This window comes from Mixophyes fleayi, chromosome 3, assembly GCF_038048845.1.
Source record: "Mixophyes fleayi isolate aMixFle1 chromosome 3, aMixFle1.hap1, whole genome shotgun sequence".
Classification (NCBI taxonomy): Eukaryota; Metazoa; Chordata; class Amphibia; order Anura; family Limnodynastidae; genus Mixophyes; species Mixophyes fleayi.
In genome coordinates, this window is record NC_134404.1 from 120,225,103 (window position 1) to 120,237,489 (window position 12,387).

Genomic DNA, 12,387 nt, shown 5'->3' on the forward strand with positions numbered 1-12,387 from the left:
ATTGTATATAACGACAAGTATTATTATAACATTTTATTTCATTTATTTTAATTGTCTTATTGTTTAATGCTAACAAGGAGCCAGAAGGATTGGATTATCAAGTGATCTGAGTTAACGAACTTAATTTGTGAAACTGGAGTAATATTTGTGCCTAAATCTTGTTTGGGCTATGAACTTTGAGCCAATGAGGTTTGAAAATTTTCCTGTTATGTATATCTGGAAGCACAGCTTGACCATACTTTTTTAAATATATATATATATATATTTTTTTTTTTTTTCTGCTAATTAATATGAGTGAACTAAATACAAAATATTTTAGATCCCCTAATCACACAAATTACAAAAATGAACGAATTGTTTTTGCTCATCTCTGCCAGACTGCATTCACTTTAGGTGAGTCTGTGTTTCTAGGCAGTCATACTCACACATCAACAGTACAGAAAAATGTGTTGCAAGTTAGAACATGGTTTGGGGCGACCACAATTTGTTTTTTTAACTTTTACAGGATTTTGGATTGTGCACATTCTTAACTGTCTTTACCAACAGCCATAAATTCACATACAAAACTACATAATTAATGTGGTCATTCCACAGATTCAGCAATGACAATGTGAGCTAAAAATCAAAGCTGCATTATTATTCAGCACCACAGAAATACATAATTTTTTTTTATTATGCCTATATACACTATCATCGGTGTATATATAGTTGAGTATTTCAAGAACAAAACCTTATTTCTCCTTCATTGGTGTCATGCACAGCCTTCTACTTCACTAAGCTTCTAGACAAAAATGAAATTAATATAATCCCTGCCGCCTGGACTGTACATCAGAGATACTGTTCTCCTTTTAACTGGTAGTAAGGTCATCTGTTTACTTTCCATGATTATTGTGGTAGTAAAAGACATTCAGCAGTAAATCGCTTTAAATGAAAATCTCAGTGTTTTGTACTTCTGTTATTTATGATCATACATGAATTGCCATAATCGTTGATTGCTGATGGAATCATTTATGTCCTAGTGGATGTATGATCTCAGTGAGGTATTGTTTTAAATGTTTCATGTGGTGTCATTAGTCGGTTATGTTGATTATCAGGTAATTTTATGAATGATGTAATTAGCAATTTATTGTGAGTAGTCCAATTAATGTTGCGAGTGTCCTTATCTGCTCTATTTTCTAAGGCTTTGACTTTTTAGCTTTGGCTTGAATCATTGAGTGTGCACTTAGCAAAAAAAAAATTTCCCCGTATGAATATCCTGTGCTCTCCGCAAATTAAAATGAGTAAAAAGAGTTTTTGCTTAAAACCTAATTTTTCATATTTAAGTCACACTTCGCATGAATCGTAATCACATGGGCAAAGCTACTCCCTCTGACAACATCGTTTTGTGGTGTGTGTGTGTGTGTGTGTGTGTGTGTATGTATGTATATATATATATATATATGTGTATGTGTATATATATGTGTGTGTGTGTGTGTATATATATATATATATATATATATATATATATATATATATATATATATATATATATATATATATATATATATCACACACACATGCATATTTGTGTGTGTAGTTTTTTTGTTTTATTTGTTCCTTACGTTCTGTTCTCCACTTCATCATTGGGGCTGATGACATCAGGGTATGTATGAGCATGCCGGCTTTGCTATTGCTGCAGGCCCTTACAAAATAGTGATAATGAGGTGCAGTAACAGTCAGACAAGTTTACAGAGAGACTTTTTTCTAATTATGCGAGAATCCACCAAAAATTGGATCAATCAGTCACTGTACCTGTGCAGTCAGTGGTTGTTCCCAGAATTTATGGGTTGTAATCAGATAGAAAAATAATCAGAAATCAAGAGTCTGAGGTGTAGTTGGCCAACGAGGACCTTTTTAAAGGAGTGTTTGGTTGCAAGTCTCTGACGTGTGTGTGTGTGTGTGTGTGTGTGTGTGTGTGTGTGTGTGTATAGTGAAGCCCTTAGGACATAGGAGGGTTCTGGAGAGAATGTTACAACAGGAGATGCCTTCAGGGGAACAGTAGTCAGGGATTGCATCAGCAAGAAGGATTATATCTGTAAGGAATGACCCTGTATCATGTTATCAGGGGTTGTGTTGGGAATGTGTGACACTGTATCTGGTTACCAAGAGTACAACTAATAAAATACTAGCATAAATAGAGTGACAAACTAACACAATATGTAATGGCAAATTTGTTTGCTTGGCTTCAGTAAAGAAGATTCAAATACGGACAGCTTTGAGTTAGCATAAGAATCCCATATTCTTTATGTATCTGGTAGTGGCAGTTATACTGTTTCAAATGAATGAATAATACATTTTTTCAATAGATGTATAAAACTAAATATGTAAATTTAAAAATAATATCTTGATATTCTAATTTTATTTTCACTTTTTTTGTAGGTTTTAAATCCTTTCTATGTGTTCCAACTCTTCAGCGTATGCCTCTGGTTTGCTGAGGAATACATCGAATATTCTGTGGCCATTATAGTCATGTCGCTAATTTGTATCTGTCTGTCCGTGTACACACTAAGGCAGGTAAGTATCTTTATTCATTTTATAGGATTTTTCTGTGTTCTACAGTGAAGGAGATTGGCTGCAGAGTGGTCTTATGAATTGTGCTGATGTATAATAGACATTGTACACATGTAAACAGATTAGTGAAAGAAGTAGTTGATTATGTTATAACTATATTGTTATGGTGTATTACCTGGAATCTATGCATGTGAAACGAAATAAAATATTAGGACAGGGTTTCCATTATTAATATAGTTTAAGTCTTAGAGAAGTGTGTGTAAAATAGAGTGTGTGTGTGTGTATGTATGTGTATGTATATGTGTGTGTGTGTGTGTGTGTGTGTGTGTGTGTGTTATATATATATATATATATATATATATATATATATATATATATATATATATATATATCTCTCTAATATATAAATCTATATCTCTCTAATATATAAATGTCTAGTGGCGTGTGTTAGTCTGTCTGTCGTGTGTGTGTGTGTGTGTGTGTAAAAAATAAAACCAAGCTGCAGCGCCACCTGCTGGGCAGAGTTATACACTGACCTACTAAATTCTTAGTGTGTGTGTAAAAAAAAATTCAGAAAGGGCTGAAATTTGGTATACTAAGATGTTTTTAATTTGTTAATTTAGTTTGTTAATTGTTAAAAGTGTTTTATAGAGATTTTAAAAAAAAATAAAATAAATATATATATATATATTTCTTGAAGGAGAAGTGACAGTTGGGAGTGGTTGGTGGTTGCCGGGGGTGACAGTGGGGAGTGGTTGGTGGTTGAGGCCTGGGCTATGGCCCAAATGCATGACAAGAACCTTTTTAACACCTTAAGTAGCTTGATTTGACTAGAATGCATGAGTATCATGCACGGGTTAACTTGTGTGTGTGTGTGTGTGTGTGTGTGTGTATATATATCTCATACACACAAACATACTCTCTCTCAAATAAGCAGTTTTTAAACTGTTTTTTCTCTCACTTGACGAATGAAAGATCTAGCAGTAATTGTCTTCCAATATCTTCCTTGCTTTGTTCTTCTAACACTTTTTACACACATCTGTTTCCCCCAATTTACAGCAATCAGTTAAACTGCACAGACTAGTTGAATCTCATAATAACATCAAGGTTTCTGTATTTGGAAAACAGAAAGGTGAGTTGCGTGCCAGAAGATTAAAATACATTTCTTCAGGTGTTTGTGTGTGTTTATATTTTATATTGTTTTATTTTTATTTTAAATTACTGTTCGTGGGTACAGAAAATGCATAGGAAGATACAAAGCTTTCCAGAGGAATTTAGAATTTCCAATAAATTTACTTTAGAAAAAAATTTAAGTGTAGCAGTCAAATTTAATTCCATAGCCAATGGCTAATTGGTTGCTATGGCTACAGGACTGCACAAGTTGGCACCCATGTTGATAAATAACCTGTAAATGCCAGAGTTACCAGTCTAGATATTGTTCAGAAAACAGAGTCACAGGACAGAGTAACTTCCTAATCTTTCTCTTCTTCTTTTGTTCACTGCAGACAATCTAGTGTCTGTTGTGTGAATGGAAATATATCAAAATTCTGTGGGTGTTGTGGGACAGGAGCAACACGATACGTCATCATTGTGGGAATATTTTGGATAAGCATTTAAATAACCACCTGAATGCAGGAAGTAAGCGTGGTAAATTCACATTACAAACATGCTATTGTAAGCAAATATCACATTAGCTATGTCCCCCATGCTGATCTTGCGATTGAACCAACATTTATTTGCATAATGAACAAAACAATTAAGGAATGTCAAACAGTTTAGTTTTCCGTGGCCAGTAGATATACTGCTTAGTTGAGGTTTCTAGCAAGAACCTGATCAATAAATCACACTGGTATATAGGTGTAGCCACTGTATGGCTACACTACTAGTGTGTGTGTGTGTGTGTATATGTATATGTGTATATATATATATATATATATTACACTTTAGCAAAAAAAGCCAAAAATGCAGATAATTGTGCATTGTCTGCTTCTACCGGTAATGCTAGCCTTTAATAGACAGGTGACAGGGTTAATTGTTTCCTATCTCTATTTGGGCCTGATTGGATAACTGGGCTGCAAAATTCAGATTTGTTTCACTGTGCATAAAATGTTTGAAGAGGCAGCTAGGGGGCGCAAGCTATGTATAATAGGATTGTGTACACATGAGTGGTGGTTGGTATATCGGAGAGAGAGAAGAGGAGATCGGAAGAGGAGGAGGCTGGGAGAGAGAAGAGCGCATTTGGAGAGGAGTGGATGCTGTTCCCAGGACATTGGGGACTGAGACACCAAGGTAAAAAAAAGTGTATTAAAACAGAAAAGAGAACCTGTTTCAGTGGAGAGTATTAAGTGTGAATTGTGATACAGTTTCCATAATGGCAAAGTTATTACTGAAGATCCTTTGTGCTTTGTCAAACTCAGTGACTCAATGGGACAGTGCTCCATGCCGCATTTGTGCACATCAAATCCGGGAACAAGTAATAAGGATTAACATCTGTCACTTTCTGATATATAAATAAGTAATGAATATTGTGCATGTTTTCAGCAAACTTAAAAAGTGGGTCAGAGGTACCACTTAGTGTGATAAAGAATAGAAGGTGATTAAACTTTTCTACGTTGAAATATAATTTTGATAAGAAAAAGAAATGTAAACTTCAGCTGTCCATGGCTCTACAATAAACGTGCCGGTGTGGCTTCTGAAGACCAGTCTGGAGTATTGGTGCTTTATTTGTATGTCTGAGGACATAAGTAGATAGGCAGAGAGTTCCCTCAATCTCTCTGGGTTGGATACCAGGGTAATAGTAAAAAGTAATACAATTTTAAGATTTTTTTGTGGAACTAGAACTACAAGTGTCAACAATACCTGTCAGCAACCTGACTGTAAATACTGGCATGACATGAGACTACATGTTCCTGCGTATTCTGGCAACCTGCTACTCCCTGCCTGCCCTGGCCCACCTGTATCATCTGGCACCTAGTTGTACCTCAAGCCTCCGCCTGGATCCTCAGGTCTTTAAACCTGTCCCTTTGGGACTCTGGACTTTGTGCCATTTCCGAGCCTGTTCAAGGGCCTCGTGCTCTGCCACTCGAGAACCTAGAGCTCGCTAGTCAGGGACCTAGTGTTCCAAGACATGAACTCGGGAAGCCTGGTTCCTCAACACCCACACAAGGTGTATGGTGCCTTAACACCCACACTAGATCAGGGGCTCTGTGCCCTGCTAAGGGTTCCCAGGGCCTTGTGCTATAATGAATTGGTGGCCTTGTGCCCTTCTGTGGGAAAATAAGAGAGCAGAATGTAGTACTCGCATGGGCCCGAAAAAAGTGGTATCCACAGGGGCCCTACCTGGCTCTTCAGGGCAATCTGCCATCTTGGCTTGATCCCGGTGTTCCCCCCTATGGTTGCTGTTGCGGGCAGAGTAGCTCTTAGGCCTGCAAGGGCTCTCAGCTTTCGGTGTCTTCTGCAACGTCTTCTGTCTTCATCTCCGTCTTCTGGCGTTCCTATTTCTTCATGCTCCGATGTCGAACTGGCAAAATGGCGGCACAATACGACCTAAATGGCTGCTGGGTGGCTGTATGATGAGCTGTTTGGCTCGCTGCCACCATGCCAAAAACTGAAAGCCGGGTAGGGAGCTTTGATTGGCTCCCTGTCCCACTGCACACAGAACCAGTGGCGAATTACACCTGATTTGCCGCTGTTGCACAAGAATCATACTAGAAGGACTCACCGGGCCTTGGATACCCAGCTGAGTCCTCCACATTACTTCCTCTGGCTAAATATGCTGGGTACTTTCAGTGTCAGTGAGATTACGAAATGTCGTGTAAAGGGCATGTGATTTGCTGACACGCAAGTGTATACATGATTACATTTGTGACATCAGTGATTACTTTTATGCAGTAACTAGGCTGATTTGATCAACTTTTTACATATATTTAGTAGAGAAGACCTCTCTAGATTAACCGGGAGCATTCACCTGTCATGATCAACAGCATTCAATTTTTGTTTATGTGGGCAGCACGGTGACTTAGTGGTTAGCACTTCTGCCTCACAGCACTGAGGTCATGAGTTCAATTCCTGACCAATACCTTATCTGTGAGGAGTTTGTATGTTCTCCCCGTGTTTCCTCCAGGTACTCTTCCCACAATCCAAAAACATACTACTAGTTTAATTGAGTGCTATCAAATTGGCCATAGTCTGTGTCTGGTAGGTAGGTATGTATGTATGTTAGAGAATTTAGAGTGTAAGCTCCAATGGGGCAGGGACTGATGTGAGTGAGTTCTCTGTACAGCGCTGCGGAATTAGTGGCGCTATATAAATGATGTGTACATGGATGTCATTGGCCAATTATTCATTTATTGCAATACAATAAAAGTATCAAGACTCTTTTAACCGGGAACTCGGGATAATAGAGCTAAATTTCTCCCACAAGGAAAAGTTGATTTTATTCAAAATAGGCTTGCAAATTTCATCTGATGCAGAACCAGCATTTTCGCAGAAAAACAGTATATGGTTGCCGTATGTTGCTAATTTCCCAGGAGAGTCTCTGTTTTAATATTTTGTCTCTGATAGTGACAATACTCTTTTACTTGTTGGATGATTTCAATATAAAGAGCATTGTATATTTATGTTTGTTTTCTTTCACTGGTATGAATTTGGGTTTGGTTGTAATCACACATTAAATGGAGACCTCTTAATATCCCAGCAGACATTTAGGGTGATTGTTTATAATGACTTGTATATGTTTATATATTGTTCGATCATTTATATAGTCCAGTGCCGTAACTAAACATTTTAATGCCCTGGGCAAGACAGAGCACTGGCACCCCCCTTCCCCCTTCCCATACACTTGCAGGAACGCACAGCCACAGGAGACATTTCTACCTGGTGCTGCTGCCATTGTCTTAAAATCTGTTTCTGCTTAGCTGGATTCTGGACTGTTGGGTTCCCTGTTTGGAAAAGAGATGCTATGCACCTCCTGGAATGTCGAGCGTTCATTAAACACTAGACCACCCAACCACTCTGACATTAAATAATTAGTTTTTTTGTTTAACAGGCCTTCTTATATCCAATCAGCCCCAGAAATTAATTAATAGCTTTCACAATTAATGAACAATGCTTACTTTCCCCCTGTATAGCTGTATAGCCCCAATCTAAAATTAAATAGCACCTGCATTTAATAATTAGGTCTTCTTACCCCTAACCAACCCCATTTAAATTAAAAGCATTCACATTTAACAAACCAATCAATTTCACCCCTCACCAGCCCTGGCATTAACAGCATTCCTATTTAATACAATGGCATATTTCCCCCACCAGCCCCACAATCAAATTAATGGCAGTTTCCACCACATGTAATAGAGATTATTACTGAAACACATCACCACCTTTTTAAATGTAGTACTTATTTATTACTACTTATGGCCCCCTCTCTCCCCGTGTGTGTGTGTGGTGGTTTTTTTTTTCCAGCAATATACTTGCGTTACGGCTCCTCAGCTTTCCTTGTCTGCATTCTGCTTCTTCCTGTTCTGTCTTCTCTTTGCTCTGCAGTCTTCTGTCTTCTTTCTGCTTCTTTTTTCAGTGTAGACTCCTCTATGCAGCGTCCTCTGTCACATGTGCACGTCGTGTACACTGCAGGGAGCTGGCGTCTTTCTCACTCTGCTGGTTTCCTGTCACTCAAAAATGTCAGCCCTGTGTTAAGTGCACTGGGACCATCTGGGAGCTGCATATAGCGGCGGTCGCCAGGGCTGCCAAGAGGAATTCAGGGCCTTGATACAACAACTTCATGGGGCCCCCCTTATAGTTGAGCATGGGGGAAAAAATTGCAAAAGTGTCTGTAACTGTCTACATACGATTGGGGGCGTGGCTAGCAGGTGAAAAACACTAGGCCACCCTCCTACAGAAAAAAAAACCTGCATTGTTGTGCACTCCTGACTTTAGGGACATCTACCACCATAGTATAGTATATAAACAATGCAGTGTGTATATAAGAGTTAACAATCTTGGCCTGCCCCTTACATTGGACAGAACACTCGCCAAAATTTAGGCTTGTCCCACTAGAATCACAACATTTCATAGACTGTCCTGCTCTCTCCTACCTGTTCTTGTCACTTTCACCACCTGTGGCTGCTGTATTTTTTTTTAGTTGCGGCTTGTCTGGATCCTGGAATGTTGGGGGCCCTATTTGGGTACATTTAGAAAATTCCAACCAGCCCCGGGGATTAAATCAGTAGCAGCCACGAGTAATATTTAGGCCTTCCTCCAGCCTCAACATTTAAAATAATAGTATTCCCATTTTAATTAACCTATTTCCCTCCGTGCAAACAGCCCCAGCAATAAATAACTAGTATTTACATTTCATAAATATACCTATTTCCCTCAACCATCACTGCCATTAAATTATTCATAATCACATTTAATAGACCTCATTCTCCCCAAACTCACACCCACATTCAATAGCCCCCAAACCACCCCATATTAAATTGCCCCACTAACAAAATAGCACACATTAATTAGCCACCACCTACCCCACACAAACTACATTGCTACATGGACCCTGTGCCATCACACATTACTGTGCCCCTTCATCACAACCACGCTGTGCCCCCTTATGATCAAACTGCGCTTTCTATGCTGCTCCCCCCCCCTTCATCTGGTCCCCCTTCATCACACTGTGCCATGCTGTCGTCGTCGCCCCCCCACCTTTTCCTCACACTGTGCTTCTCTGCCTCCATTCCTTTACTTACCTCTGTATTGGCTTCTTTCAACTTTCAACACCTGGCATGCTCGCGTAATTAGTATCCGCCTCCCCCCTCTCGGCGGCCCTGGTGGTCGCACCGCTCTCCCTACGACTCTGATATAGTCTACTTGGTGGTACATGGATAAATATAATTTACACTTGCCAAATGGCTCAAAACTCCTCTGCGGGTTAGGGTAGAAATGAGCGCACTCGGATTTCGTGAATCCGAGCCCACCCGAACGTTTCCGATCAGAGTCGGATCCGAGACAGATCCGGATATTGGCGCCAAATGAAAACTTGAAACCGAGGCTCGGAGTCATAATCCCGCTGTCAGATCTCGCGATACTCGGATCCTATAAATTCCCCGCTAGTCGCCGCCATCTTCACTCGGGCATTGATCAGGGTAGAGGGACGGTGTGTTAGGTGGTCCTCTGTCCTGGTAGATCTCATGCTGTGCTGTTTAGTTATGTGCTGTGCTGTGTTCTGCAGTATCAGTCCAGTGGTGCTGTGTCCTGTGCTCTGTCCTTCTGAGTTCAGTGGTGCTGCTGGGTCCTGTGCTGTGTCCTGTTCAGTCCAGTGGTCCTGTGTCCTGTGCTCTGTGCTTCTAAGGGCATAGTTATTTCCCCATTATTCCCAAGTGTTTAAAAAAATAAAAAAAAGTAATTAAAAAAAAATACAAAAAACGAATTAATTTTTTTTTTAATTACAACAAAATTTGCAAAACCAATCCTGCAGTATAAGCCCATTGGTACTGAAATATTACCAAGTTCACACATTCTGGAGTCTCTTGTGCTACATATAATGGAGACCAAAAATTTGGAGGATAAAGTAGGTAAAGATCCAGACCCACTTCCTCCTAATGCTGAAGCTGCTGCCACTAGTCATGACATAGACGATGAAATGCCATCAACGTCGTCTGGCAAGCCCGATGCCCAATCTCCTAGTACAGGGCATGTAAAATCCAAAAAGCCCAAGTTCAGTAAAAGTAGCAAAAAGAGAAACTTAAAATCATCTGCATAGAAACGTAAAGTTGCCAATATGCCATTTACGACACGGAGTGTTAAGGAACGGCTTAGGCCCTGGCCCGTGTTCATGACTAGTGGTTCAGCTTCACCCAAGGATCTTAGCCCTCCTCCTCCTCCCCCCCCCCCCTACAAAAAATTTAAGAGAGTTATGCTGTCAGCAACAAAACAGCAAACAACTCTGCCTTCTAAAGAGAAATTATCACAAATCCCCAAGGCGAGTCCAAGTGTGTTGGTGGTTGTCAAGCCTGACCTTCCCATCACTGTATGGGAAGAGGTGGCTCGGGAGGAGGCTATTGATGATGTAGCTGGCGCTGTGGAGGAACTTGATGGTGATGTGGTTATTGTAAATGAGGCACCAAGGGGGGAAACAGCTGATGTCCATGGGATGAAAAAGCCCATCGTCATGCCTGGTTAGAAGACCAAAAAATGCACCTCTTCGGTCTGGAGTTATTTTTATCCAAATCCAGACAACCAATGTATGGCCATATGTAGCTTATGTAAAGCTCAAATAAGCAGGGGTAAGGATCTTGCCCACCTAGGGACATCCTCCCTTATACATCACCTGAATAACCTTCATAGTTCAGTGGTTAGTTCAGGAACTGGGGCTAGGACCGTCATCGGTACAGGGACACCTAAATCCCGTGGTCCAGTTGGATACACACCAGCAACACCCTCCTCGTCAACTTCCTCCACAATCTCCATCAGATTCAGTCCTGCAGCCCAAGTCAGCAGCCAGACTGAGTCCTCCTCAATACGGGATTCATCCGAGGAATCCTGCAGCGGTATGCCTACTACTGCCACTGCTGCTGTTGCTGTTGTTAGTCGGTCATCTTCCCAGAGGGGAAGTCGTAAGACCGCTAAGTCTTTCACAAAACAATTGACCGTCCAACAGTCGTTTGCCATGACCACAAAATACGATAGTAGTCACCCTATTGCAAAGCGTATAACTGCGGCTGTAACTGCAATGTTGGTGTTAGACGTGCGCCCGGTGTCCGCCATCAGTGGAGTGGGATTTAGAGGGTTGATGGAGGTATTGCGTCCCCGGTACCAAATCCCGTCGAGATTCCACTTCACTAGGCAGGCGATACCAAAGATGTACAGAGAAGTACGAACAAGTGTCCTCAGTGCTCTAAAAAATGCGGTTGTACCCACTGTCCACTTAACCACGGACATGTGGACAAGTGGTTCTGGGCAAACAAAGGACTATATGACTGTGACAGCCCACTGGGTAGATGCATCCCCTTCCGCAGCAACAGCTGCATCAGTAGCAGCATCTCCAAAATGGCTGCTCGTGCAAAGGCAGGCAACATTGTGTATTACAGGCTTTAATAAGAGGCACAACGCTGACAACATATTAGAGAAATTGAGGGAAATTATCTCCCAGTGGCTTACCCCACTTAGACTCTCATGGGGATTTGTGGTGTCAGACAATGCCAGTAACATTGTGCGGGCATTAAATATGGGCAATTTCCAGCACGTCCCATGTTTTGCCCACACCATTAATTTGGTGGTGCAGCATTACCTCAAGAGTGACAGGGGTGTGCAGGAGATGCTTGCGGTGGCGCGCAAAATTGCTGGACACTTTCAGCATTCAGCCAGTGCCTACCGCAGACTAGAGGCACATCAAAAAACCATGAACCTGCCCTGCCATCACCTCAAACAAGAGGTTGTGACGCGCTGGAACTCCACCCTCTATATGCTGCAGAGGATGGAGGAGCAGCAAAAGGCCATTCAGGCCTACACAGCCACCTACGACATAGGCAAAGGAGTGGGGATGCGCCTGAGTCAAGCGCAGTGGAGACTGATTTCCGTGTTGTGCAAGGTTCTCCAGCCGTTTGAACTTGCCACACGAGAAGTCAGTTCCAACACTGCCAGCTTGAGTCAGGTGATTCCCCTGATCAGGCTGTTGCAGAAGCAGCTGGAGAAAGTGAGGGAGGAGCTGGTAAACCGTTGCGATTACACCAAGCATGTAGCTCTTGTGGATGTAGCACTTCGTATGCTTTGCTAGGATCCGAGGGTGGTCACTCTTTTAAAGTCAGAGAAATACATTCTGGCCACCGTGCTCGATACTCGGTTTAAAGC

General features: G+C 41.2%; 1 protein-coding gene across 1 annotated transcript in view; it reads left to right on the forward strand.

Moving 5' to 3' along the window:
• The first annotated feature begins 2,411 nt into the window (after positions 1–2,411).
• The window catches only part of LOC142143971 (putative cation-transporting ATPase 13A4), a 79,158-nt gene continuing 69,182 nt past the window's right edge, over positions 2,412–12,387 (forward strand). Inside the window, exons 1-2 of the mRNA XM_075202269.1 lie at positions 2,412–2,553; positions 3,610–3,682. Of these exons, the coding sequence (XP_075058370.1) occupies positions 2,509–2,553; positions 3,610–3,682 (118 nt within the window). The 5' untranslated portion in view covers positions 2,412–2,508. The remainder of the gene's footprint in view (positions 2,554–3,609; positions 3,683–12,387) is intronic.